This window comes from Mytilus californianus, unplaced genomic scaffold, assembly GCF_021869535.1.
Source record: "Mytilus californianus isolate M0D057914Y unplaced genomic scaffold, xbMytCali1.0.p SCAF_2, whole genome shotgun sequence".
NCBI classification, from domain to species: domain Eukaryota; kingdom Metazoa; phylum Mollusca; class Bivalvia; order Mytilida; family Mytilidae; genus Mytilus; species Mytilus californianus.
Window position 1 is genome coordinate 129,547,528 of NW_026262668.1, and position 25,905 is coordinate 129,573,432.

The 25,905-nt window shown below is 31.2% G+C and overlaps 1 protein-coding gene across 8 annotated transcripts in view; it reads left to right on the forward strand.

Annotated features, from left to right (window-relative positions):
- Positions 1–25,095, forward strand: part of LOC127731015 (polypeptide N-acetylgalactosaminyltransferase 5-like) — a 114,403-nt gene extending 89,308 nt beyond the window's left edge. For 6 of the 8 annotated variants that reach the window (XM_052239742.1, XM_052239743.1, XM_052239744.1 and 3 more), the window contains 7 exons: positions 532–748; positions 10,136–10,253; positions 11,631–11,816; positions 12,421–12,549; positions 16,634–16,738; positions 19,313–19,441; positions 20,213–25,095. In XM_052239742.1, the coding sequence (XP_052095702.1) occupies positions 532–748; positions 10,136–10,253; positions 11,631–11,816; positions 12,421–12,549; positions 16,634–16,738; positions 19,313–19,441; positions 20,213–20,341 (1,013 nt within the window). In that variant the 3' untranslated portion in view covers positions 20,342–25,095. Of the gene's footprint in view, positions 1–531; positions 749–3,556; positions 3,771–5,218; positions 5,433–10,135; positions 10,254–11,630; positions 11,817–12,420; positions 12,550–16,633; positions 16,739–19,312; positions 19,442–20,212 lie in introns of all 8 variants that reach the window. The other 2 variants (XM_052239747.1, XM_052239748.1) reach the window with 2 other exon arrangements.
- The last annotated feature ends 810 nt before the right edge of the window (positions 25,096–25,905 follow it).

Here is a 25,905-nt window from a genome sequence, read left to right on the forward strand (position 1 = left end):
AATGCTTTTTTTCCTGCTGTTTTTATTGGCAAAGTCTTTAAAAATATGACAGAAATTATAGAATAACTTCTTGTTTATAGTTGTGCTAATTTATTTTGTTCATGAAACAACAGCTCTAACATGTTCTTCTTCAACTAACATTATTATAAAAGTATGTAACAAAAAATGGAAAACCTTATAATCCTCCATATTTAATCAAAAGAAGTAAAATGTAATTTATTATTATATTTGTTTGGGGGACAGACTTCCAATTCTTTGTTGCTTATACTCTTTGACTTATTTCTAGAATTAAATTACCTGCATTTTTTTATTAGAAATATTAAGTGGTAAATGATTTAATATTTAATGATTGAATTATTTTAAATTTTCATCTAAAGAAATTCATCAAAAAGTTTTCAGATTTTTGTGCATGCTCTCTGATTTCATTGAAAAATCTAAATTTCTGCTTTGTGCTTTCCTGGGAAAACTAAAAGTGGACAATTTACATTTATTTTAGACATCCTTATATTATATTATGGTGGTCCTTTTTAGGCTGGCTTGAACCTTTATTAGACAGGATAGCAGAAAATAAATCTATAGTAGTTTGTCCTGTCATTGATGTAATTGAAGATTCTTCCTTCAAATTTCAATATGGCAGTGCTAAAAGTACAAGTGTTGGAGGTTTTGATTGGAATTTACAATTCAACTGGCACTCCATCCCAGAACACGAACGTGAAAGGCGTCATTATAAGGATTATGCCCCTGTCAGGTACATGGTTACATGTCATGTTGTATGTCAATAACAGATGCAGTATATGATATTTCTGTCCAACTTTTAGTTTATATAACTATTTAACCATAATTTAATAGCATGCAATTTTAAGCTTATAGTTAAAATCAGCATAATGTATTTTATTTTCTACTTTAGTTTTTGAATTCTCCATTTGTGGTCATGTACTGTTGAAGTTATTTTGCTTGAATAGTTAATTATACAGATGGCATGTAATTTCTCTGCACACTAATCAGACCTCTTGCTTTTTGTCTTCGGAAGATATCAACACTCAATTCAGTTTAGGTCACTACAAACGTTAACATTAGTGATCTTCAGATTGTTTGTTTACCCATCTCTTTCTTGGGTAAGACTTTTATAACATGCACACATGCTGTTAACAGAGAGTAAGTATAAAATTAATTTAAGTTGACAAAATTTGTGTTTACAGAATTACACAATTTATAATCTTCATGTGTGGAAAAAATGAGTTTAACACTACTTACTTATCCTTGTAATATCTAAGAACTAAGTATTACTAATACACTGCACACAGACAGGACTGGAGCTTCAATGATAGTCATTATAAGTAGTAGTAGTAGTCAGAGATTTTATTCTAGAGGAATAACTTATTACTTAGATAAATATTAACATTAAATGTATGGTCTTACTGAGCTAATTTTTTTGGTAAGTAAGTTTCATTCAAGAATAATATACAATGGTAATACTACAATACTGACATAATTAGCTATAGTTTATGGAGAAAAGCATGTTTGTATATAGGCTGGTTGGAACCACTGCTGGATAGAATCAGTGAAGGAAAAGATCATGTAGTTACTCCTGTCATAGACAACATTGGGGATGACAACCTCCAATATGTCTGGTTCAACGCTGAACAAATGCATGTTGGAAGATTTACTTGGGATCTTACTTTTGATTGGATGCCAATTCCTGAAAATAGTGATCAGAAACGAATCTCAAAAATTTCTCCAGTATGGTTAGTTAGTAGGCTATCCTTTCTCTCTCTCTATCGCTCACAGAGTACAGTAAAACCCAGCTAGCGGCAGCACTGCAATTGTTTATACCAGCTGACTTGTTTTAGGATGCCAGAATAAAAGTAGAAGTTTACTATCCCATTTCCTTTTTTTTAAATTTTGGAAAGGCTGTTTTTTTATTTTTCTTCGTATGTAGAAGTCTTGTGTTAAGATTTGTTTTACTCCATTTGGGATATTAATAATTTATTAGAGTTTTCCAATTGAAGTTATTTTTCTTGTACAGTAATTAATTCTCTTTTTTTGGGGGGATTTCGTTTTTTAGTAACCAAAGTATTACTGATTTTATAGGATGGTTAGAGCCAATGCTTTCACGTATAGCTGAAGACAAACATCATGTTGTAACTCCTGTTATAGAAAATATTCATGAAGATAATTTCAAGATTCAAATGTCTAAACATAAAGATATTCAAGTAGGCCACTTTAAATGGGACATGTCATTTAGTTGGATGGTAGTTCCAACATCTATTAGAAAGAATCTGACTTCAAAAGCAATGCCAATAAGGTTTGTTTTGGGCTGAGGTTGAATCTGAGAAATGTATGCATACTTTTATACAGCATGTGACTTTTTATTGGAATACCATAAGCTTATTAGTTTTATTAAGTAAATTTCAATGCGACTAAATTGGCTGCAATTTTGGTATAAGGGGATTTACTTTTTACTAAATACCTTAAATTATGTGCGGTTTATGAACTGGGTCTGTGATTGTCTTTTACAATTTACTTCATACCATAGTTTTTTTTTAAAACATAAGAATATTGATGGTAAAATTGGTATATTTTTGAAGTATGATAATTAATCTTACAGGTTGTTAAAGTAATATTTGAATTTTATGCACCAGAGATCACTTGAGCTCTGGAACGCAAAAAAAAAAGAATTTTGTTAAAAAGTGAAAGGAAGTTAATCTTAAGAAAACAAACCACTTTTTTGAAAATTATATTAAGATCTGTTAAAGCATAGTTCAGTTAGCAACAAGACCTGTTCAAACTGACAGACAAACAACAGTGAACCATATGTCTGTTGTTTGTCTGTCAGTACAACATGAAAATTTTATTCAATAATAATATTAATGAAAACTAGCTCCCTTTTAGTTTCGAAGATTTTTAAATGTCAAGATAGTCAAGAGACATTTGTACGTCTTGTACAAAGTTCAGCTACTTCAGAATATTTGATAACTATCTTATTACCAATTAAAGCAAACTCCCTCTAGATTTTTTACAATGTTTAGATTTTTTGTTTTGAGTTATTGGACTTTTTTGTGATTACAAAGGGGGAGGTCTGTCATGCATTCATTGCACAGTTGTTTTAATAGATAATTGTACGTTCCAATATTTTATGTTTGTAATTTACCTCTGTTGGATACTAATTATTACCAGAATGGCTCCAAGCTTGCTTTTCTGTCTGTATATTAATTTGAGGAAATAATTGCTGATAAATTTGATACATAGTCCTATATAGAATTTTGTTTATAGAAGATGATTATTTCACATTTTAAACAAAATCAAGCAATTATGAATTGTTATGTGTTTGAAATATGTCAAGTGAGTCATTACCAAAGACAGGATATGTAAGCTTGTCATTAGTATTAAAGTTATCTTGTAGTACTGTTCTGTGGCATCAATTTACAGATTTGAATATAAAAAAAAAACTCAAACAGTTAGCCTTCACCAGAGGTTAGCTCCCTGCACAGTTGCTTAGCTTGGGATGTCAATTAGGATACAGGTATAGTGTTTTAATACATTAAACTTTTGACAGGTTGGCTTGAACCCTTACTCTCCCGTATCCACGAAGATAAACGGCACGTGGTCACTCCAGTCATTGAGTCTATACTTGATGATAGTTTACGTTTTGACTTTACCAAGCATAAAGACATACAAGTAGGCCGATTCGATTGGAATTTGGTTTTTAATTGGATGCCTGTTGCGGAAACTGTTAAAAAGAAATTAATAAACAAGGCAACTCCGATCAGGTTTGTTTTGGCTGTAGAATAATCAACCTTTTAGTCATGTAGTCTTTGTAACACGAGTTATATATCTTTTCTAAATTTCTGCCTATTAATGCAGTTTTTGCACACATATAACAAACATCAACAAAGTCCATGTAATATTATCTTGGTTGATTCTAGGATGGCTTGAACCCCTGTTATCTCGGATTGCTGAAGACTTTCATCATGTTGTGTATCCCCAGATTCCTCAAATATCTGATGAAACATTGCAATTTAAAGCCTTTGCTGCTAAAGATATTCAAGTTGGCAAATTTGATTGGAACTTAATATTCAGGTGGATGGTTCCCCCAGAGTCTGTACAAAAAAATCGGATTAAACAAATTGATCCAGTTCGGTTAGTGATGCTTGCTTTTAGTCAAATTTCACTTTAGAGCTATTGTTTACACTCTTAAGTTTAGGCTAGGTTTTGTGAAGTTTCAATTGCAAGACTTTTTAAACTTAAATAGTTTTACTGCCTTTTGAAAAAATGTCCTGATTAGCTCATCAAGTATAAAGACTCGGTAAAGGCTATAGTTTTTACTTTGAATTCATTGTCTTGATTAAAAAATTTTCAAATCATCACTTTTGGAATGTGGGTGTCAAATCTGATGCAATAACTATTTGAGGGGACCTTATTGGACAAAACATCTATCTTACCAAACATACCTTTTCTCTCAGTGGCAGTACAAATTTCCTGTCTTTCATCATAGACACCCACTTCACATATTTTATTTACCTTATTTATTATAAGATTTGTTTTATTTAAGTCTGAATATGCATGAAATATTTGCCACTGGACATTAAGCAAAGCTTGGATTCTATTTGGCCAACAAGTTTTAACCAACTGATTACCAAACTTCTATAACTTTGGAAATGTCTTGATCAGTTTAAATAAAACTTCTGTGTTTCTTTCAAAATGAACTCTCCTGACCACACCCATTTATTTAAATAGGTTGAACAATGTCTATGTTTGTTTTGTTAAGCCAATTAGAATTAGCTTTAGGGCATTATTCTTGGATATTTTTTTAAATATGTCTAGACAGATGCATTCATTTTCCAAGATGGCATCAATTTTAATGATTTGATCTTTTAAACGGTTTCAGGTCTTAAGTTTTTGTCTGTAGACTACATATGTCATCAAAGAGGTTTACATGACAATCGACTGACATATTTGTTTGGTATAAATCCTATTATTTTGTCTAGGTACAAACTCTTTGGAGCCTCTTATTCTGGAACTTTTCTTGCTAAATTTAAAGCTCATCATCTGTGGTCAAAATGGTGGTGCAGTTCATGTTTAGGAGTTTATACTGAAGATAACATGCAGTTCATGTTTAGGAGTTTATACTGAAGATAACCATGCAGTTCATATTTAGGAGTTTTGAAACATGTAAATTGTCACGAAATTAATTTTTTGAAAACAATTTTTTATGTAGGTTGGTTAGAACCACTGTTGAGTAGAATAGCTGAAGACAAGCGCCATGTTGTTTACCCTCAGATTCCACAAATTTCTGACGAGACTTTAAAATTTATTGCACATAAGTCTAAAGATATACAGATAGGGAAATTTGACTGGAACCTTATATTCAAATGGATGTACCCTCCAGAATACATACAGAAATTACGTAAATCACCCACTGATCCTGTCCGGTTAGTCAGCACACCATGTTGTAAACTAACTAACATACTAATGTAGTACTCTAACAACTTATCCATAAAATCTTTGTTTTTATACGACCGCAAAAAAATTTTTGTGGTCGTATATTGGTATGACGTTGGCGTCGTCGTCGTCCGGCGTCGTCGTCGTCGTCGTCGTCGTCCGGCGTCGTCCGGCGTCGTCCGAAGACACATTGGTTTTCGCACTCTAACTTTAGTTTAAGTGAATGGATCTTTATGAAAATTTACCACAAGGTTCAATACCACAAAAGGAAGGTTGGGATTGATTTTGGGGGTTATGGTAATAACAGTAAAGGAATTAGGGGCCAAAAAGGGGCCAAAAATAAGCATTTTTGTAACTTCCAGACATAACTTGTGTCTTAGTGTATGGATCTCTCTGACATTGTACCACAAGGTTCCATATCACTAAAGGAATGCTGGGATTGATTTTGGGGGTAATTGCCTCCAAATTTTTGGAATTAGGGGCCAAAAAAGGGGCAAAAAACAAGCATTTTTCTAGTTTCATGACAATAATTTGTGTGTAAGTGTATGGATCTTTCTGAAATTGTACTACAAGGTTCCATATCACAAAGGGAAAGCTGGGTTTGAGTTTGGGGGTAATTGCCCTAAACGTTTAGGAATTTGGGGCCAAAAAGGGGCCAAAAAACACATTTTTTTCTAGTTTCCAGACAATAACTTGTGTTCAAGTGTATGGATCTCTCTGAAATTGTACTGCAAGGTACCATACCACAAAGGGAAGGCTGGGATTGAGTTTGGGGGTGATGAACCATAATGGGGGTTCAAAAAATTTTGGGGGGGGATTTATTTTTTTTTCCTTTTTTTTCTTTTTTTCCTTTTTTGTTTCTTTTAAAATTTTCCATTTTAAATTGGTTATTTCTGATTTATATTTAAAATCAAATAATAATGATATGGTAGGAGATACACACCAAACAGGATGTGTAAATTATTATATAATAAGTATTGTGCAATAGCAAGAAATTTTCAATTGCACAGTATTGCACAATAGCAAGAAATCTTCAATTGCACAGTATTGCGCAATAGCAAGAAATCTTCAATTGCACAGTATTGCGCAATAGCAAGAAATATCCAATAGCACAATATTGCGCAATAGCAAGAAATTGTCAATTGTACAGTATTGCGCAATAGCAAGAAATATTTAATAGCACAGGATTGTGCAAAAGAAGATACTTCCTATAAATTGCTTATTTCTTGACCAATTTCAATGGGGTTTTATTCTTGATTTCATGGGGTTCTTTAATATGCTGAATCTAACCGTGTATTTAGTTTTTGGATTTTGGGCCCCGTTTTTAAATTGGTCCACATTGAGGTCCAAAGGGTCCAAAATTAAACTTTGTTTGATTTCATCAAAAATTGAATTATTGGGGTTCTTTGATATGCCGAATCTAACTGTGTATTTAGATTCTTAAATTTTGGTTCCGTTTTCAAATTGGTCTACATTAAGGTCCAAAGGGTCCAAAATTAAACTTAGTTTGATTTTAACAAAAATTGAATTCTTAGGGTTCTTTGATATGCTGAATCTAAACATGTATTTAGATTTTTGATTATGGGCCCAGTTTTCAAGTTGGTCCAAATCAGGGTCCAAAATTAAACTTTGTTTGAATTCAACAAAAAATGAATATATGGGGTTCTTTGATATGCTGAATCTAACCATGTATTTAGATTTTTGATTTTTGGGCCCCGTTATCAACTTTGTCCACATTGAGGTCAAAAGGGTCCAAAATTAAACTTTGTTTGATTTCATCAAAAATTGAATTATTGGGGTTCTTTGATATGCCGAATCTAACCGTGTATTTAGATTCTTAATTTTTGGTTCCGTTTTCAAATTGGTCTACATTAAGGTCCAAAGGGTCCAAAATTAAACTTAGTTTGATTTTAACAAAAATTGAATTCTTAGGGTTCTTTGATATGCTGAATCTAAACATGTATTTAGATTTTTGATTATGGGCCCAGTTTTCAAGTTGGTCCAAATCGGGGTCCAAAATTAAACTTTGTTTGATTTCAACAAAAATTGAATATATGGGGTTCTTTGATATGCTGAATCTAACCATGTATTTAGATTTTTGATTTTTGGGCCCCGTTATCAACTTTGTCCACATTGAGGTCAAAAGGGTCCAAAATTAAACTTTGTTTGATTTCATCAAAAATTGAATTCTTGGGGTTCTTTGATATGCTGAATCTAACCATGTATTTAGATTTTGGATATTGGACCATAATAGGTGAATGTCCAATTTAAAATTTTTAAGTTCTTAGACCACATTCAATCTGTGTTAGAAACCTATGCTGTGTCAAATATTTAATCACAATCCAAATCCAAAGCTGTATCAAGCTTGAATGTTGTGTCCATACTTCCCCCAACTGTTCAGGGTTCGACCTCTGCGGTCGTATCAAGCTGCGCCCTGCGGAGCATTTTATTGGTTGTTATGCTGACTTCTCTTTATATTGTTTTATCTGACTTGTCAACTTGATGTTCCTAACCCTATGTTTTAAACCCTCTTTCAAATGTTTCAATGATGGAATGACACCTAGTAGCTATATATATATATAGTTAATACAACTGTGAATAGAGGGCATCCATTGGACCTTAGGTTAATACTCCTCTTCTCAAAAACCACTCTGCATACTTTGACCAAACTTGACCAACCAATCCTCATAGAATAGAACTTTGCATTTTAACTTTTTTAGTATGTTTTTTTTATTCTTTCTGAAATCACAAAGGCTGTCCAACAGCCAGCATAATTAGGTGTAATAAGAGTTAAATTAAAATATTAGTTCCTTTGTACTAGATTTCTGGAGACTGTAAATAACCTATAATATCCTTTTAAGCAATGAGATGACGGTCAATAAACAAATATTAAATAGTATTTTGGTGCTCATAAAATCAGTACTTCTAGGTAAATGGTACAGACCCTCAGAGCTTCTGGTTAACTTTTACACAGAAAATTATTTTTGGATTTGAACAATAGACTTTAATGAGTTCTCTTGTACATTTGTAAGTGAAAATGTAAGTGCAACTTTTAAAACATGTTATGTTAGATACTGATAATTTCTGAATTTTTCATGAAAATTTTAAATTTAATTCATGTAATCTTAATTATTGTAATAAGAAAAAATGGACATAAGGGACCAAATTTGGCAAATAAAAAAAAAAATATTCACTTACAGACATAGAAAGATGCTAAACCTCATTTCAGAAAAAAATTACAAAAAATTCAATGTGATGGTATAAGGTAAAATTCTGCACACCATGTCTGGTTAATTAAGGACGTTAACAGAACTATAACAGATGCATGACAGCAGCTTTATTGGCACTAACTTTTTCTGAAAAAAAATCTTTTTTTAACCCATTTTTAATGATTTCATAAAAAGCTTTAAATATCCCAGGTCATTCTCAAGATTAATCACTAAAACTTTACAAATAAATAAACCTTACCTGACAAAGAGTTTAAAACCTTAAGGAGACTTCATAACTTGTATCAACATTCAATTTGGCAGATATGTTGGAAATTTTGTTTTGAATAAATATATTGACTGTATGTCCTTATTTCATAAAGTAATTGTCGATGAAACAAGAAGTATTATGCAAAACAGGAATGAAAAAATTATGTACTGAGTTGAAATTATTTTTAAAAGTGTACTCCCATTTTTAAACTTTAGCATTGATTGTTCTGTGGTGCATTATCTACATGTGAAAACAAGTGGATAAATGTTTAAAGGTACATTCTAGTTTGTGTCCTGTCTGTTTTTGCTGGAATATTCCTGAAAACCAACAATCTAGAGGTCATTCAAACTAAAGTTCACAGGACAGTAATATAACCACATTAGGTGAAACAACCTGGACATATCCCTTTGCCCAGTTATTTGCAAAATAAGAAATCTGAAAGATTCTGCTCTATTTTAAATTTCAACAGTTTTTTTTTCTGTGACTGTCCTTGTCAGAAAGAATCCAGGCAGCCCTTTCTTCTTACAATGAATTTTCTTGTATAGATGTTCTATACTTTCAAAAAAGTCTGCCAGGCTTTACCTCTTATTGTAATATTTCTTGTATAAATGTTTGCCAGTCTTTACTTCTTACTGTGAAACTTCTTGACTGTATAGATGTAGTATTATTTCACTTCAAGCACTGTATGATATGCTTATAATTTATAGTACTGCTCTTATTATTATTTATCACACAGCTTTTCTACACATACATATTGTACGTATCTTAAGCTTTAGTTAATCACATTTTAGTCTTATTTTTTACTTGCTTTAAAAATTTTGATCTTTCATTTGCCATCTGTATTCTTAGCTATTTTGTGGTTGCATTGGTTTATGTTTCTTGGTTTACTAATAACGTTCGTTGAAAATATATGTAATAATTATTTACAGTTCATATAACTATTTATTCTATAAACATGTATTCATAAAATCTTAAATTGTTGATTTAATCATTATGAATAAGATGAATAGAGTTAATATTTCCACAAAGTATTTCTTGTTATAATTTATCAATTCTACATAATTCAAAAGTTTATTATGTAATTTCTAAAATAAAAAGCATTCATTTTACCAGTTAATTAATACAATTATTTTATTTAACAAATTATTTTTATAATTTGTGTATTTACATATTACATTATGAAATGTTGTGTAACACATTTGTTTGTATATTTTAGGTCCCCCACAATGGCAGGAGGATTGTTTTCTATAAGTAGAGAATACTTTACACATTTAGGAACATATGATCCAGGCATGGATATATGGGGAGGAGAAAACTTAGAACTGTCTTTTAGGGTAACATTCAGTTTTATGATTCTTATGTCCACAAGGAAACAATACCACAATTTATAATCCATCTGATTTTAAAATTGTTCAGCATTTATAAGAACTAAACACCCTTTCATGATAATTTAAAAGCATTATTCTGCAAGTTAGATGCTTTATATGTGCCCCCTGCCACATCATTCTGAAATTAAACAGATACCCAGGCTTTTTTCTAGTAAACTAGCAGATATTAATTTGATTTTTTAGTACATAGTTTGTATAACTAGTAGATATTTATTTGATTTTTAGTACATAGTTTGCACATCATTCCTGTTAACTGACTTATGGCAGAAGTATAGCCTTTGATTGATAGCTTCTTCAAAATCATACTTGTCCTGACCTTTTTTTAGACTGCAAAAAGGAGGGGGGTCATTTATGTTGTACTGATTCATCTAGTAATAGTAATTTTGTTTGCCTTTACACTCTTGTGTAGTGATTTATAAATGTATTAATATTGTTTGCAAGACAGCTGGTCTGCGATCCTTTCATCTTTTTGGCAATTAGGGTAGCTAAAATACCTGCATGTTGCAAGGGAAGATAACCAGCCTATTGTAGAGGCTACATTACCTTTATTATGAGGAACAATTTCATCCTTACCATAATGATTGCTATTTTATTCTTCAATTGATTCAAAAAATAGAGTCAAAGTATGTTGTTTATTCGTGTTGTTTTTATTTGATATTAAAATAATTTTAATTACATTGAACAATCCATAGTCGGTGTATTTAAATGGATTGATATATGTAAATGCATCAGTCTGCCATTGACTGATACACCTATATTTGAAATATAGCCAGAATAGTTTACTATTAATAAAATGCAAAATACTGGTACATTGTAATTGTGTAAATCTTTGATAAGAAATACATTTTTTATAATCAAATTGCTGGAAGGGAGACAAAACAGATAATGTGTTACTGAGGTTAAAGTATTCATTCACTTTCATTTGAAGTGCAGTGATACACTATACAGTAGTTATATGTTTTTTACCACATTATATTGCCTCGGGAAATTACAACAAAATGACGATTATTTTTTGAAATTATTTGTAACTAGAAACTTCCATTCAATCTTGACCTATTGTTGTTACCAAGCACAATAAAATGAAGTAGTAGAGATTACACATAACACATGCAAAAGAGTTTTGTAAACACAGGGAACAGCTACAGTCATTTAAACAACATTAACAGAAATTTAAAGACTGGAAGTCACAAAATCATAGATTCCAATTTATAGATAGAAACTAATTTTCCACCACTTTCATGTTTTGGTTTTTTTTAGGGAGAGGATGTTGAAGTTATTGGTGATTTATTGTATCTATACATAGCACTATTTATATTTGAACAGATATGGATGTGCGGTGGTACATTAGAGATAGTTCCATGTTCTCATGTTGGTCACATTTTCCGTAAAAGATCCCCGTACAAATGGAGGACAGGTGTCAATGTTGTGAAGAAAAATTCTATACGATTAGCTGAAGTTTGGATGGATGAATACAAAAATTATTATTATGAACGATTTAATTATGATTTAGTGAGTATTTTATAAAGAATTTATTCATTCTCTTTAAGAGATTTTACATATGTTCAACGGAGGATAAATAATGCAATTTAGATGTAAAGTAGCACAGATAAATGGTATTTCTATTAGTATCTATTCAAAATGTGTATGGCAACTTATTGGATATGCATATTAAAAAGTCTTAATCCAAATTCTGTTTGCGAAACCTCATTTAGTCTGAACTTTTTCTGCCAAGGCTGATATATGTGGATATACAGAAAAATAGTGATGGTGATGATGTTCTATAATTTATTATTCCCTTGCTTTAAAAAAGTGGGGGTATACTGTTTTACCTCTGTCTGTCCATCCATCCGATGAATATTTTTCGTCACATCTTTCTCTGAACTATATTACAAGGATTTCTGAAATTTGGTTTCAGGGTTTATATGAGTCAGCTATACCGTGTGATGCGTTTTCAGATTCATCACTCAACAACTTACTGTTTACCTTATACTTATAGCGGGCGGGGTATCATTAGTGAGCAGTAGCTCACAGATTCACTTGTTTCATTATGTCATTTATATACATCCATAGAGGTTAATTGAAAAGGAAAATAAAAATAATATATTCATTTTAGGGAGAATATGGTGATGTGACTGAAAGAAAAGCATTAAGGAAGAGTTTAAATTGTAAAAGTTTTGATTGGTTTGTCAAGAATATATATCCAGATTTGTTTGTACCAGGGGACTCTATAGCATCAGGGGAGGTAAGTCAGACTGGTTTGTACGGGACTCTTAGCATCAGGGGAGGTAAGTCAGATTGGTTTGTACCAGGGGACTCTATAGCATCAGGGGAGGTAAGTCAGATTGGTTTGTACCAGGGCCCGTATGCATAAAGCTACTTAAGTTAAGATTTTCCTTAGTAAACACTTAAGTTAAGGAAACTCTGCCCTATTTACCTAAGTGGTATGCATAAAAAATCTTAATCTAATTATTTCCTTAGTAAAATCTTAGTTGTTGTAAGTCACGCCCACAAAACTTAAGTGGTATGCATAAAACCCCTTATACTAAGAAAATGCCTGAGATATTACTTAAGTCTAAGGTACCTATAGAGCTACCTTAAGCTTTTAAAAATAGTTAAAAATCAGTCGAAAGTATGCGTTTTTTGCAGAACATTAATACATTAGCTATCATTTAATTGATTAATAATTATATCAGTAATATTTCGTTTGTTTATTGCTAAATATTAATGATCATTGTAATTTTCTTAAAATCATGTTTATTCAACAAATCAAGAAATAACAGAGGGGAGTTATGTAACTTCATTCTACCCTTATTTCTCAATCTCGTTGTGCATACCGAAAAGTACTCAGTTTTTGGGTAAAGAGTGCATGATATGCAATCAAAACCTTATGGTACTGACTTGATATCTAAATCTTCCAAGGTTTATCACTACTTTTGAGATACACACAATATAGTGCATTGATCATTACATTCTAAACATCCTATCCATGAACATTTCCAGAAATTTATCAATGAAATATATGCTCAGATATCCAAGTTACAAAATGATGTTATACGTGTAAGAAAATTACATAACTTGTGCAAGGTGCAGGAATCTAATATCTGTTCTAAAAATATATATGATGTCATTGTTAAAGTAATCTTTAAAAATGGAGTTATCTTCCTTTGTCCATAATTGTAATTGAATCAGCTACAACCAATATGTTTACAATGCAATGTTTAATTTTACTTCTCACTGATAGATTAAAGCAATCATTACCCTTCAGTGCTTACAAGCACTTTGATTACACACATGGAATTCATGCTATTATTTTTCTTTTGTTTACTCTGTATGTGCCTGTTTATACAAATAACTTTGAACATTATAGTGTTAAAATACACCGTGTGGTGTCAATTGTAACCAACCGTTAGTAAAAAACAGTGTGAAGGAAGGAAGAGATGAATATCTTCAGGTGTGCAAAAGTCCTGTTTTCTGTGTGTGTAAAGGAGGGTGCATCACTTAAACTTTCAATTATTTAGTTTTATTCTAAAGAGGTACTTACAGGGACAAAATCGGAAAGTTTTAAGACCTACCCATGGAATTCAAAGTTTATGTAACATTAAATTATTTTTCATATTTCCTTATATATTCAGTGATATATTGCTGTAAACGAAAATATTGCAAAGGAGAAGGTCCGATAAGGGCTTATTTCGGCCTAAAATTCAAAGTACATCTAACAGGCTATTATTTGAACTTGGAATTATTTTAATTATGGAAAATGCATAATTTCTTGTGCTTAGAATTTTTAATAAATTCCATGTTTATTTGGTATTATAATGTTTTAAGCGGTTCATAACACTTTCCACAAAATGTATTTTGTATAGATAGTGTTGTGCGCTGCACAGTACATTCTATTGAAAATGTACTATCTTCTGTGTAATAGAAAGTGTTGTGTGCAGCACAGAACATTAAAGTACAGAATAAACATGGAATTTATTAAAAATTTCAAGCACAAGAAATTATGCAAATTCCATAATTAAAAATAGTTCCAAGTTGAAATAATAGCCTGTTATCTGATAAAAGATTTTTGACATTTTTAAAACACTTAAGTGTCTACTTTAATCGATTCAATCAGTTTATATTAAAGATTTGAACTGATTTGGTCATCAAAGGGGCTCAAATTCAAGCTTAAGTATGAAAAATCTATCAAATATGCCATAAAACGTCACTTTTCAGATGGTTTTTGTCTAAAATGGAAGTGGCTGCATTCGTGTTCATTCTCAACATTTATATATGTTATGTATTATTATTAAATACAACATGTATTTAAATATTAAAACTGAACACAAATGCTAAAATTGTGAAGATTTCAGTATTTTTGCATGAAAAAATGATGCTAGTACCTCATGCATGTCCATTGTTTTGTCAAAAACACCCCATATTCATGTAACAAAAGTATTCTACTTTCCAATAAAAAGATAAATGTGACATTTTTAACTACTTTGTAAAAACACTATATTTTGGGGCCAAAAAGGGGTCTTACTCCTTTGAAATTTTGCATAGAGAGAAGACTTTAACCTAATTAAATTTAGTAATCACTTCCAATAGAATTGTCCTTCTCGCCATTTTTTGGATAATTGCTCAAATTTGTCTCAAATCATCTTTAGGCATTGATAACTTTCCAGTGAAATCATGGAAATATTCAGAAGTACGCTAAGATGTTGATAATACCTTACCCTAAACATACAAATTTAATAATGTGTGTTTTAGTAAAGATTGTTGGACTTATGGGAAATGCTCTTGTTTTTATATGAATGCGTAGAAAATTGATTCTTCCCCTTTTTTATTGTTGTAAAAGGGTTGTGATAAAAAAGTTTATTTCAAATCAAAACAGATTTTTTAAAACCCCAAAAGAAATTTTAAGCAAGGGGCCCACCGGAAGATGAACGATTATAGTGAAATTTTTATTAAAAAAAAAGTTTTATAAAGTTACTTTTAAGCACATGCTTGCAATGCTACACTGGTGCTGCGCCATTGAAACCTTTATCATGTATTGTTAGAGTTATAATATTTACATTGTTGTCTCCAGAAAATACACAGGCCCCTCCATCCAGCAACACCCATGAAAGATGAATTAAAGATTAAGTGGGGAGAAGTTTTGGATTACAAATATCTTTTTCTACCCATGCTCGTCCTTAAAAACGTCAACCTTTTCCCTTATGCGCCAAATTTTATCATCTGTTTCAACATTTTACTTTGATATATATTATTGAATTGTTTTAGATACCAACATCAATTTAACCCCAGCTCTTAATAAAAATATGTTCTGATCGATCAATGTAAATAATCATAACAAACTTTTACATGGATGTGTACATGCGATGAGCTAATATATGTCACACAGTAATTAGAGAAAGGTTCCGATTTAAGTATTCCTTAGTTAAGTGAAGACTAAGTCATTTTATGCATACATCTTAAGAATTTTACTTAACTAAGGGAATTCTTAGTGAAATCTTAAGTTTAAGGAAGATGTTTTATGCATACGGCCCCAGGGGACTCTATAGCATCAGGGGAGGTAAGTCAGACTGGTTTGTACCAGGGGACTCTATAGCATCAGGGGAGGTAAGTCAGACTGGTTTGTTCCAGGGGACTATAGCATCAGGGGAGGTAAGTCAGATTGGTTTGTACCAGGGGACTATAGCATCAGGGGAGGTAAGTCAGACTGGTTTGTTCCAGGGGACTCTATAGCATCAGGGGAGGTAAGTCAGATTGGTTTGTACCAGGGGACTCTTATAGCATCAAGGGAGGTAATTCAGATTGGTTTGCTACAAGTAAATCTTTCATACAAAGCCATAAGAAGTCAAACAATTTGAACAAAAGAACATGTTGGATATATATCAACACAAAATAATAAAACAAAAAACAAACACTTAAAGAAGTAAACAATTTTTCGTTTTGTACCTATATAGAAAAATTTGGCCACAAGTGATATCATTTGTAAAAAGGTAAAATGTTTCAGTATGATTATAAATCAGAAAAGGTTCAGAGAAGTTAAGGAACACTTTTATCTATTTTTTAAGAGATAAGATACATTCCCAGTATGAAGTACATTATAGTTATATATTAGAGGATTTGATGTGTAATATAGTGTCCATTGACTGAACACAGTGGTCATGGACACTGGTAACCTGGATTCTAAATAGCCTATCAAAAAGGACCAAGTGAACAAACTTCATTTGTATTGGGAAATTCTGTTAAGAAAATGTTTCAGTTAATACAAAATATTTTTACAAATAATGTGTTTAGGATGATTGTATTTAATCAGGATTTATTTTTTATAATTACAGATAAGAAGTAAAGCTAAACCAATGTGTGTTGACAGTTCAGTTGATTCACATAATATGCATAAACCAGTCAACATGTGGCCTTGTCATAACCAGGGTGGCAATCAGGTTAGTTTTTGTCTCGCCTTGACTGAGTCAAAAAGGGAGACATAGGTATACTGTTTCCAGCGGCGGCATCAACAATGTATTAGTTTGTGATTAGGTCAGTTTTGTGGGGAACCACTAGTGGTAGGTCAATGATATTTGGTATACAGTTGTATTAGCATTGGTTCATCTCATTTCCATGGAGATTATTTGGCCCTGCCCCCTCAGTCGTGGTCTATTGACTTTGAAACTTTTGCTTAAGTTAACATGTATTAGTTTGTGATTAGGTCAGTTTATAGGGAACCACTAGTGGTAGGTCAATGATATTTTGTATTCAGTTGTATTAGTATTGGCACATCTCATTTCCATTGAGATTGTTTGGCCCCACCCCCTCAGTATTGGTCTATTGACTTTTAAACTTTTGCTTAGTTTACATGTACATGTATAAGTTTGTGATTAGGTCAGTTTATGGGGAACCACTAGTGGTAGGTCAATGATATTTTGTATTCAGTTGTATTAGTATTAGAACATCTCATTTCCATTTCATTGTTTGGTCCTGTATCTTCAGTCATGGTTCATTGACTTTGAATATTTCGCATAACTTGCATTTTTAAGTATAGCTATTTAATTTCAACATTTGCATATTACTATCAAAATAACAAAAAGGCAAGACATAACTCTGTGTTACAGTTTATTTAATGTGGTTATACACAAGTCAACATGTGGCCTTGTCATAACCAGGGTGGCAATCAGGTTAGTTCTTAGATGTGGTAATTAACTAAACATGTGGTCATGTCATAACCAGGGTGGTAGTCATGTTAATTCTTATTGTTGTTATAAACCTGCACATTGTGGCCTTGTCATAACCAGGGTTGAAATTAGGTTAGTTTTTAGATATGGTAATTAACTTGTCAACATGTGGCCATGTCATAACCAGGGTGGCAGTCATGTTATTTCTTAATGTGGTTATAAACTAGTCAACTTGTGGCCTTATCATAACCAAGGTGGCAGTCAGGGTAGTTCTTAGATGTGGTAATTAATTAGCCAACATGTGGCCATGTCATAACCAGGGTGGTAATCAGGTTAGTTCTTAATGTGGCAATAAATCAGTTAACTTGTTCCTTGTCATAACCAGGGTGGCAATCAGGTTCATTTCCAGCATATGCCTTTTAAATAACTTGTCAAAACCAGGGTGGCAGTCAGGTTAGTTCGTATCATGCTGATATAATCCAGTTAATATGTGGCTATATCATAACATTGATGGACATCAGGTCAGTTCCTAACAAAGCTTTGTCGTAACCAAGGTGGCTGTCAAGAGGAACCTGTACTTTTATTTCAGGTTAGATGATAAAAAAATCTTATGTATCTGTTGTTTTTCCTGGTTTTTAGCTCACCTGGTCAATAGTATCTAGTGAACTATTGTCATGTATCATTTGTTTTTCTTGGGTTTTTAGCTCACCTGACTAATAGTTTCTCTAATTTTCATGTTTTTTTCACATTTCTCAACCGGTGTGAGAAAAATATTTCTCATCTCTAGAGAAAACTTTGTTCTCGGCCAACGATTAGTCTGAATTTCCAATTGTGATGTCATGAAAAAAGGTGACCATGCCTGATGACGTCACATAAAGAACACAACTTAAATCTTTGAAAAGGAAGAATAATAATCATAAGCGAAACAGATTCCACCACTATAACTCATGAATTACGATATTTCTCCACTCTCAACTGTTAGATTTTAATTATTTAAAAAGCTTGGCAAGCCTCACGTTTTAAATATTAAAATTTAACAGTCTCGAGTGGAGAAATGTTGTAACACACTTGATGCAGTGGTGGAATCTATACATCTAGTGAACTATTGTCATGGTTTTGCTGTCGTATGTTGTCTGGCCATCATTAGGTAACTTGGCAGGTATAATACATTGAATGCGTTTTATATAAATTAGCAAGAAGTATCTTTCCAATTAGAATATTTATATTAGATATAACAATTGAGTTAATGTACATTTATTTTGATTAATTGAGAACACCACTAGATATTTATTCCTGGCTAGTGTTGATCTCATTCTAAAACGGTCTAACATACCAAGAAGTTTATAAGAGCAACAGTAAAAATCTTAAAAATGTATAAAGTATGGATACTTTAAAAAATGTACACAAATGCCTTCAGAGATGTGACCAGACTTGAGTTTTTTTCATGTATGAGGAGAGCTATATTTTTTCACTTCACATAGTTGTTTGAAAAGGACAAAATGCTTTGTATTTTGTTTTATTGCTAACTTGTGAAAAAAAATTTTTGTGGTGGGGGTAGGGGGGATGGGGGTATTAGAATACTTAAATAAATATATTGATAAAGTTGGAAAAAATGTCTTTATTTAATTGATTAAAAGAAACTACAGTTTGAAACTATTTACATATTCTTTTGCAATAAAATCAAATCTTTTAGCATTTCAATCCATTCATTGAAATTACCATTAGAAAGCAAGCTTATAATATAAAAAATGTTTTTACCTTTTATAGTAAAACATGTTTATATAGAGCTTTCCGGCTGTTGAATTTGCCATTTAAATGGAAATTGTATAGTAACGTTCTTGTTTTCAGTATTGGATGTTAAGTAAGACTGGAGAGATAAGGAGAGATGACGGTTGTCTTGACTTCTCGGGTGGCGAAAGCGTGATTATCTACCCTTGTCATAGTCAGAAGGGTAACCAACAGTGGGAATTCAGAGAGGTAATTTTATACTGATTGTCTTGAATGTGCATGTAATCTTTGTTGCTTGGCATTGAGAAGCCATTTAGGGGCCAGAGACCAACATATTTTAAAGTGACTATCAACAGATATCCTGTATTTTACTTCCTGATATAAAGTGGACAGGTTGATATCTATAAATTTAAATTCTATAGTTGTTAGAGGAAAAAGTTTGTTAAACAGAAAAAACAAAGGTGAAAAGCAAAATCAATTTGAAGAAGGACATAAAAGCTTATGAGCAAAAGAAAAAAGTACAAAATGACAAGAGTTCCCAAAACACTCCATAGAAAAAGAAAGAGAATCGTGACCCTCCACAAAAAAGCAGGGCTGAGGTGCTTCATAACTCTTCAACTATTAGAATCTGTAATGTTTTCATTAATAAGTTAAAATTCCAGTGATACAAGTGATCAGGTTAAAGTTATATGAATTACTCAAGTCTGCTTCTCCGTTAATTTGGAATGTGAATCCATTAAAATGGATAGCATGACCATTTGATAGTTGTTATTCTACTGCAATCTTCCTTGACCCATGTGTCAACTGAACTGACATTTTATATGGGAGACAACTCATATTTTGTACTTCATCAATCAAAAAGAATTATTTGCTGTGGCAGATATAATGTCAACAAGAAAAAGTTCCAGTTATTATTGTTTCCTTCTTTTATTTGAAAAGTCATTAAATTTACAAACATTTCTTGTCCTCTTGTGCTATTTCAAGGAATGCAATTTATTATCTTTTTAATTTTTCTTTCAGGACAATACGATTTTTCATTCTAATACACAGAAATGTATGGAAGTTTCATTAGATGGACAAAAATTATTAATGAAATCTTGTACTGGGATAGATAGACAGTTATGGCAATGGAAAAGAAAAAAACAATAACACATGCTGTGACTAGAATTTTAATGAATTAATCACCATGAAAATCCAGTCATTCTCATGGATCATTAACTGCCAAGGTTTACCGGTCTACATTTATTCATTTATTTGGGTTGGCTATATCATTGAGTTTGTAAATATCATTTTGTAGTAAATTAGTCCCCATTTCATGAGGCCATCATTAAAGTAAGAGCCTTATGATAAAGTGTGTTTTACAGTGGTGACTGCTAAAATCACAGAGATACTGCTCTTAGTATACAGTAACAAAGAAACATTATAAGAGGAATTGTCTCTCTTGAGGGGAGCCATATAATTTGGGGGAATTCTGTATATAAATCATTTACTTTAGTGGTTAAGAAATTATGGGTTTGAAATCTCAGTTGATTATAGTTGAAACTTAGATTTATATTTAAATATTTTATCATATTTAACTAATCATACATGAAACTAAAAAAATCGTCTTAAAAAAGTAGTTCACAATATCTACCTTTTTTTTTAACATTTGACCTAGCTGTAAAAACTAAGATAAATACTGGACTTTAGAATGCAGGTTCAGCAATTAATACTTCATTCACATAATTAGTATTAAGATCTCATTTGAAAATATAAATGACTTAGTCTTTGTAAGTGAATACAGGCACTTTAGAGTCTACAATTCCTTCCTTTCATGTGATGTAAATTTCATAATGCATTTGGATATTTTTAGTTCAGATATTTCTGATAATCAAATGAATGTGTGTAAAGTCAACTATTTGCAAAAGAATTCCAGTTTAGTCCAACGAAAGTGATCACATGGTGTCAAGTGTTTGGTCCTAATCTGCTGTGCAGAGAAGAAATGCATGAGTAGAATTACTTTTTTTTCTTTCTACTTAATATATGGTGCATATACTTAAATACTTCAGTTTATTGTTATTGTACATTTATATGGAAATTTATTTTAGATTGTTGTATTATTTCTACTGTTCTGCATATTACACACAGAATGTGATTATTATATACGCTAGTATCAGGCTGATTGGTATAAAAACACATTCTTTTGTAAATGTAAATTTCTACATCTAAAATTTGTCAATTTTTGAATGAAAAGGGCTTATCCTGAATGTCATGTACATCTTTAAAAGGGAGACATCATTTTAAAAAAACTTGTTGCAAGTGAAAATGGATGTTGAACTGATTATTAAATCCTCAGAGAAGACTTACAGAAATTCTTCATAGTAATTAAACTGGTCATTCTATCAGACAAAATCCTTTTATTACAAAACCATATCACACCTCAGACTACATTTTTAGTCTACATATAGGTATTTTACATTGTACTGTGAATGACATTCATTCAAAAAGTATAGAGTTGATAAATACAAGTATTTTGTCTTATTATTATTAACCCTTGCTTCACCTTGTCCCTGCTTTCTACATATATAATGTTCCTCTTTTGTTATTTGTTTATTATTTCATATATGTTAAACTTGTTAATAATCAAAACAAGGTTTCATCTGAATGTTCTTTAGTATGTCCTTGAGCTTGTTATTAAGTAGTCCTGTAAATGAATGGTCCTTAGTATTAAAGAAGTTTGCCTTTAGACAGTAATTCAAACCATGGGTACACACAGGCACTGCTAAAATACAAGTCGAATTAATCCAAGGTTTTCCAACGGAGAGGGTCAAAATAGAACAATAGAAATGTTTGAATTTTCTTGAACAGGTTCCCTTTTAGATCCCTCTCAAGATATTCCACTTCTTATAGGACAAGATTTGGTTGTTTAAAGCAGCCTTAATCTTTGTAAAGATTTCAAACTGTACTAAAGGCCATCCCTATCATCTGGTCACATGTCATCTGCTGTCATGAAAGTTGAGCTTCTGTTCACATAGTGGACAATAATCTTTTCTAAAGAGACTGTTTTAAGGCTCACCTCTTTGTTAACAATCTGACATTAATCTTTTCTGAAGAGACTGTATTAGGGCTCAAATTTTTGTTAACAATCTATTCTTTGTTCATTTGGCGTTAGGACATTCCATGATTGGTGTAATTTGTTTGGCTGTTGTTTATAAAAGAAGCTGTGATGGTTTTTAATTACATTCCAAATTTTATTTTTGTTGACTGATTTATATATATATATATGCTTACTCAGTCTGAATGTTATGAGCGTGATTGTGAATGGGACACATTAAACTTACAATAATGTCTTGCCATATAAGTTTATATATTATATAAATTAGAAATTATATATATATCTGTGAAATTTTAAAGGAAATAGTTCACTTTTTAAAACATTCCTTACAAGAGACAGGTATACTCTTTCATCAGTAACCATTGTCGCTATTTCACAGGTTTTTAATGTCCCAAGAGGTTGTTAGAAAGACAATTCAACATTTGTTATCCCTTTTAAATAAAACATATATAACATAAGGTTGATGCATGTTCTTAATATAAATAAATGTACTTAAATATATAAGAGACATAAAATCACAACGCTGATGTTTAATGTGTTTTAAATTCACTGAACCTTTTTTGTATTTAGACTTGGCTAGATGTGTGCTAAGTATTTGATATGAATTCAAACGTTACACTACAGCAGTGGGGTTGTTTATGGGTCATTTTAGATAGTTAGCTTCCTTAGATTACCTAGTCATTGTAAATGTGGGAAATTTTTACATGGTATACAAATTCTACAGCAAATAGTTGTCAAAACTAATTTGTGTTCAGACATTAATGGGAAGATGTTTGATACATTTACTTTCAATGTTATATTTGTGAAAATGTTTGAAATGAAGTCCAACATGATGTAAGGTTACACTGTTATATTATTGATGTAAACATTTTGTCACTTTTACAATGTATGATTTTTTTTCAACATTGGAAATCATGATTAAAGAAAAGTAACTCAATTAATTGAATATTTAAAATTCAACTTTTAAAAAAAAAGATTGATTCTTTGCTGTTGAAAGTATAAGACTGGATTGTCCATACAGGAAACCCATGTCAAAAATGTATATATTTTTTTAATTTTATGTGGGCATTTGTATGTAGAATACTATTTCAGTAAGACATGTATGGCAATTTTCTTGTTTAAAGAAATGAGCATTTAAAATCATCTTCCACATGTGAAAGAAAGCTGCTCTTTCAAATTGACAGTAAATCTTTGTATTAGACTTCCTTGTACATACCATATATGTTTTAATGAAACTTTATTGGAAAGAACTATCCACTCATTCAAGTATTGTATACATTTAAGAAATCCATATATATTTATCCTTTATTATTTATTTGAAATAAAGAGAAATTATAGTCAGTTGTCCTTGCAAGCAGTATTCACCATGTAATATTGAATGTATAGTGTTTTGTTAAAGAGTATACTGAAATATTGAATTTATTGTGTTTTTTTTAAGAGTACATGCAAACTAGACACTGAAATATTGAATTTATGGTAACACTTTGTGTCAGTTGTGTTCTATGATTAAGTGATATATTTTATCCTGCAGCAGTTATTTCATCAGTCTAATTTATTAAAAGATTTTTTTGTCTTATACATTGACCACCTCTGACAATATACAAAATCATTTCATGCCTGGAGCATGTAGTTTCATTAACTTTTACGAAAGAAAGTAGGTTTTCACAATGTTGAAATTGTTCTGATAAATTAAAAATTGGTAATTCCTTCTCAAAACTTGCAGGAAAAATGGAAGATATATATTGACTTGAATGTAGGGTTTACTCATACAGGAAATGGAACCGTAATAGTCTTCTGCATCTTGTAGCGAGTAAAATGTATATTCACAATCAACTGTTTATATATTGTGATTTAAACAATTGTGATATTTAGTTAGTATATAAGTGGTTATACAAAAGATTACTGTTAAAGCGTACAAGTTATATTTTGAATGATTTTATACTTCATGCATTCCGTTGATGAAATATTTAAAAACAATGGTGAAAAAGATAATCTTTTATTTACTGACAAAATATTGTCTGTGATGTTCACAGAAAAGAATTTTTTTTAAACCTGTAATACCTGTAAATCTATTGACAATCTAATGTTAATGTCTGCATAATTTGTTCAAAGATTTAAAATGTATTGAAATAAGGCAAGAGATGTACATTTATCAGAGATCTTATTCATTACTGTTAGGTTTAGATTTAAAGTTGTATTTTAAGATAAGTTTTCCTTGAGACAGGAAAAACATATCCTCTGCAAACTTAGTTACAATCAGTAGATTCTGAATTAATGCATTCAATGCCAACTAGCTAATGTGACCAATAAACCAAAATTAGGAAATGTTGAGATCTAAGTATTTCAGTAACAGGCTGCAATTCCTACTCTCAAAAACAAGCATTTGGTATTCTATTTCAACTTTTTGTCCTGCAGTCATCTAATTTTCTATTTGAAATAAATTAATGGAATATTGTTTTTGATATTGTACTTATTGTAAGAGTGAATTTATCAAACAGTATACTTACAATGTTAAAAAATGTAAAATTTATTGTATGGCCTAAAAAATAGGAATAAACTTGGCAAGCCTTGCTTTTCCTCCTGTTTATAAAGCACATACAAATAAATGTTTTATTTTTGAAAAAATATATATCTTGTATATACTTAATCGACACATGGACACAGTATGAATACGTTACACAAGTTTGTCATAATTGTAAGATTAATTTTTTGTTGAATTGATAAAAAGTGTGGATATGTCTGAATGTGATAAAAGTGTATACTGATAAAACTGATCTGTGCCTTCAAAATAAAAATATACACAATTCAATTTATTTAGTTTATTGAAACAATAGATAATGCCACAAAAATTAGTTAATTATGATAGACAAAGAAATTGTAGCATCCTATGGCAATCTCATATATTTCAAATGTATGATTTCTAGTTTTACATGTTAGGATACGTTTTGTCCAAATGAACTTATTTACTCAGCAGGGGATCTTTACACAAAAATCTTACGACAAATATTGTCATAAATTATACTGAAATGTTCATGACATAAAAGAGTATTTTTTTTCTCTCAAAATGTTTTGTGAATTTGGTGCCCATGATACAAAGTTAATCAAACTTTAACCAAAACAATGTCTGTCATGTTGTTTGAACCTGTATGTATGACCTGAGCAAGACATTTAACCTCTTATCTTCAAAATCTAGACAAATTTCACAAAGGGACATTTCTCAGTCGGACTTCAAAATTTTACTTGAACAGACCCAATGATTTCTAAGGACAATATTTTCTTCTATAATTTTAGTTACGGGAACTACTGTAAAAGCAGAAATTTGATTTTATTTTGTAGATAGACAATGTCCATGAAAGAAAAAACCTCAACAAAATCTTAACCTATAAAGAATATAAATTTCACCTACTGGAAACCAAGAAAATTATTCCCAATGAAATCACATTATATACCCCATCTGAGACCTGATTAACATATGATATTACGGATTACAAATGTGTTGAGTTTTACGATTGGATAACTACATAGAGATGTCAGTATATACTTTGGAAACAGCAGGGATATATGTAACATTTTTTTACTCGATTGGAACCTCAATAACATCATCCTAACGAACAGTAAA